General features: G+C 38.0%; 1 protein-coding gene across 1 annotated transcript; it reads left to right on the plus strand.

Moving 5' to 3' along the window:
• Nucleotides 1-3,886, plus strand: LOC149925471 (uncharacterized). Its single transcript, XM_090161761.1, has 3 exons — nt 1-321; nt 393-707; nt 3,785-3,886. Exons 1-3 carry the CDS (start codon nt 1-3, stop codon nt 3,884-3,886), a joined length of 738 nt encoding a protein of 245 aa, XP_090017887.1.
• Nucleotides 3,887-4,158: the final 272 nt, after the last annotated feature.

The following is a 4,158-nucleotide window of genomic DNA, read 5'->3' on the forward strand; positions in this document are numbered from 1 at the left end:
ATGCGGACCCTGATGGCTTTGGTTTGGATCTCCTCGGGGCTGTTCGGCGTCTTCCAGGGCGCCCAGAGCAAACGGTTCCTGCCCAGCTACATCCACCGAGGCCTGGCCGTCGACCGCAGAGGTTACTTGAACTTGGACAATTCCAACTTGAGACGGTGCACAATCGAGGACATTATCCGCGTCGTCAGCGTCGAGGACTTGAGACGACTGGTGGAGGGCGTGGCCAAACGGCAGGGCAGCAGACCAGTGGCTATTCTCAGAAGTATCCTAGCGCTAGAATTGACCTCGGCCAGTTCAGACGCGAATGTACCCAAGCACAAAGTAAATGCCAAATGCGAATTCCTTCGATCAAGTTTTTTATTTAAACCAAACGCGTATTGTTATCGTTGCAGGATCTCGAAGTCAGTTTACAGACGTTAGCCATGAGAGACTTGTACGGATCCGTTCTGGCTTTGCCGCCGAATCTGCCGCCACCTCCCAGAGTACCCGGTTTAATGTTCCCGGGTCCCGAAGACGTTCCGTTTCCCAAAACTAACGTGGTGCCTCCCAACACGGGACCATCCTCGTCCTCTGGAACGACGGAGTTCCGCGTCCATTCGGTGCACCACGACCAAGAGAAAATCAACAACAGGTTGCCGCCTCTGATAATGGCGCCCTTTCCTCCCGGAGGCATCCTTTCCCCCGAAACACTCGCCGCGTCCTTCCGGGTAAGCGGATGAGTCTTTGAGTTTGACCTCAGGGCCACCGAGAGCGGGCCTGGGCCCCGCTATAATATAAATTCCAGGTCCCAAAGAGATACTTTAATATTAAAGATAGATATACTTTTTCGGATAGAAACTTGGGATAAGTTAACTCGTTTGTTCAAACCTGGGACCCTAAGGGCAACGGGCCCCGGTCATTTGTACCGGCTTCCCCCCTCTCTCGTCGGGCCTGTTTGACCCCATGACAGTTCACCTATACAGGTCATTAACGGATTCGGAATTTTAAAGCAAATGGTGGTTCCAATGAAATTTATAAAAAAAATATACAGTTATTTATCAGTTAAAGGGCAACGCAAGTGACCATGCAGGGGGGTAAATTATCTTATAGATAAAAAGAACGACTGCGCATGCGCTATCTGCCATAGCCTTTCCCTCTGTAAAAAAAGCAGAACCATATTTGCCGAATTTATTTTGTATAAATGCGCCTCTCGCGGTTTTAACGCAAAATCCATGCATTCTTTGGTCGCGAAAATGGCCGAGGAAAGTGAAGTCTCCGTGCTTACCGACAAATCGGATCCTAAATGTCTACAAAATAAATGTAATAAAAAAAGATAAATATTCTGTCGGGGTATAATGATAGGGAAATTGTTAAGGGAGACGGGATATAGAAGTGTGTGTGGTGTTGAATTTTCTTAATCCAATGTGAGGCTAGCGGCAGAGATTTACCTCGTCCAAGGCCTAATGTTTCAACTTCCATAATTAAAAATATTCAATTCACAAATAATTTTATTCCAAAACATTGTTAAATCGAAAATATCAAAGTCCAACTCTCGGAAACTAACCCAGTTCTTTTCTCCATAATAAATAAATTAAGCTAGGCCTAAATTCCTGGGTTCGTTGATTGCGAGCTAACTCAGCGAAGAAAATCGAAAAATTCGCGAATGAGAGCGAAATTGCGCCACGTGGCTACACCAAGGAGAATAAGACTTTCGCGCTGTATAAAATCATCCTTGGAAAACCTACTTACGGCTTGTTGAAGAAAACATAATTCCCCCCTGCATGACCACTTGCGTTGCCCTTTAAGAAGGCGAAAAAAAAATACTAATAATTCTTTAAAAATACTTCATATACTACACAGAAAAAAAGGTGTTTAGGTTTTTAACATCTAAACATGTTTGAAAGCTAAACATGGGTAAGAGTTGGTGCTGTTTCCTTAAACACATCTGTTTAAATAAACCGAGTTTCTCAAACAATCTTCAAAGATATTTCCGGTAGTGTTCCAAACCGGAACAGCGGGTAAGGGGTCATGTTTAGAAATTAAACTTCGTGGTTTTTAAACATAATGCTAAACACTGATATTTAATAAGTGTATATATAAGTTCATTGTATATTTCGCGTTGTCTATATATTTCGTTTAATTTCGTTTTCTATTTTTCTATAAAAAATAATATTCGTTAACTACTGTTATATTAAGTGTTAACTACAATATGGACCGGGTTCTTATATCATCTCATAATTTTAAGTTTTTGGTAATTAAGGCTAATTAAATAACACTTATGTATATACATCAATAATTGAACATGAACTACTAAAAATTAATAAAATAACACTACTTTTGATGTGATTTAAGGCCGTATTAACACAAATATAATTTAAATTAATATCGCTAAAATATAATCAGGCAGTTAAAGAAATGAAATTGACAGTATAGGCAGTAGGTTTCATTAATTTGTAGCCAATTAATATTAATGTTATTTTAGATCGTAACTAAACAACTCAAATATACGGCTACTCAAATAGTGGCGTATACGGCAAATTAACACATGTTTTAAACCACAACACCCGAACCTTTGAACATGTTTAGAAACTAATTTTAAAAATCTTTTCATTGTAAGCGCCAAAAGCATTCAATATGTTTAATCTCTAAACGTATTCTATCTAAACACGTTTTAACGATAAATATGAGAAGCAAATAACACGTTTAATTTCTAAACGCATGATGTTCCAAGCTGAAAACCACTATCGCCTAAACATGATCGTCTTTAAACATGATAAATATTCTGTTGCATTTTGGTGTTTAAGAAAGTGTTTAGTATCTAAACACCTTTTTTTCTGTGTATAATATTTTTTTTCTCAAAGTAATAAAGTCGTGTAAATTTTCATATTTTTTATCATCGAAAAGATGTTTATTATAATTTAAGTTATAAGCCGCCCAACGTGTTAAATACGAGAGACACTCAAAGTGAAACTACCCGAGGTGTTTATCTCCGATTTGGTTCAAAAACTCGAGACCTTCATGTCACTTAAAAGTTACAATGGGGCTTTCGTTTTATTTTACAGAAAACATTCGAAAATTTAAATTGTTTTTAAGAAAATCTAAACTTCAAATTTATAAATATTTGGGTAAATTTTAGTAAATTTAAGTAAAATTGGAAACTTTGAGTAAAAATGCAAACTTTTTTAATATTTTCATGGGGACTCTTAAAATCTGTGAAATTCCCATGCTATTTTATATGTTAAAATTATCATTCTTAGTTATCAAAAATATTTTCAGTTGTCATGGCAAAACGAAAGCCCATTGTAACGTTTCCCTTTAGCTAGTTTCAAGCTACATAAAGGTCTACTAACCCCCCGAGTTTGATCGAAATCGGAGACAAACACCTCCTCGGGTAGTTTCCTTGTCAGTAGAATAGATCCTTAAAGTGACATCGCCTAAATACGGAAGTTACTTAGTTCTTGTATGTAGAATTTGGAAATTTTAACCAATAGACGCTTCAATAAAGGAAAATGCCCAGAACTAATACTTCCGAGAGCCAGGACCTGCAAGTCACCATTTATATAGTACTTGTTAAAATAATGGAAACTTTTTACCTATACGTAATGCATCAAGTGTTCCCTTTTAATAAGGCTTAACAAAAACACGACGTTCTGTTTACAGGTGAAAAGTTTCCATTATTTTAAACGGAATAGATTCTAGTATTTATCCATATACTACTTCTAATTATTCCTATATAATTTTACTTACTAAACCCAAAATATGTCCTTTATGACCTAGCTAATGTCTCCAATCCGTGTCTATTTAGAAGGAGCATAGGGATGATATGGTGGAAGGAAATCTACCCCATCCCAGCCTCAACTATCCCATATCAAGAGGTTTCCGGCCACCGGTGAGTACGATGACTTAAAAAGCCACAGTATCGTTTGAATTTTTAGGGTCAGGTTACAGAATCACGTGTTTTGCGACGCTGGATCCAGGCGCGTAGGAACGTTCTAGAAGTTGGAGGGGGTAAAGAGAAACGAAAAGGGGTCTGGAGAATGGTTTTGAATTTTTATTGGAGTGTAGCTTCTCCGAATGCACGTGTGCTTTTTACTACTAGGTAAATTGGCGGGAAAAGACTGAAATTTAAACACAGTTGAGGTTCTATAATGATAATTTGAGCCTTTGGAAGATTTCATC

Source organism: Leiobunum rupestre, chromosome 10 (assembly GCF_980474605.1).
Source record: "Leiobunum rupestre chromosome 10, qqLeiRupe1.1.hap1, whole genome shotgun sequence".
Taxonomy (NCBI): Eukaryota; Metazoa; Arthropoda; class Arachnida; order Opiliones; family Sclerosomatidae; genus Leiobunum; species Leiobunum rupestre.

Coding starts and splice junctions, on each gene's coding strand:
- LOC149925471 (XM_090161761.1), top strand. CDS start 1: ATGCGGACCCTGATGGCTTTGGTTTGGATCTCCTCGGGGCTGTTCGGC. Junction 322..392: donor CGAATGTACCCAAGCACAAA/GTAAATGCCAAA, acceptor TTATCGTTGCAG/GATCTCGAAGTCAGTTTACA. Junction 708..3,784: donor CACTCGCCGCGTCCTTCCGG/GTAAGCGGATGA, acceptor GTGTCTATTTAG/AAGGAGCATAGGGATGATAT.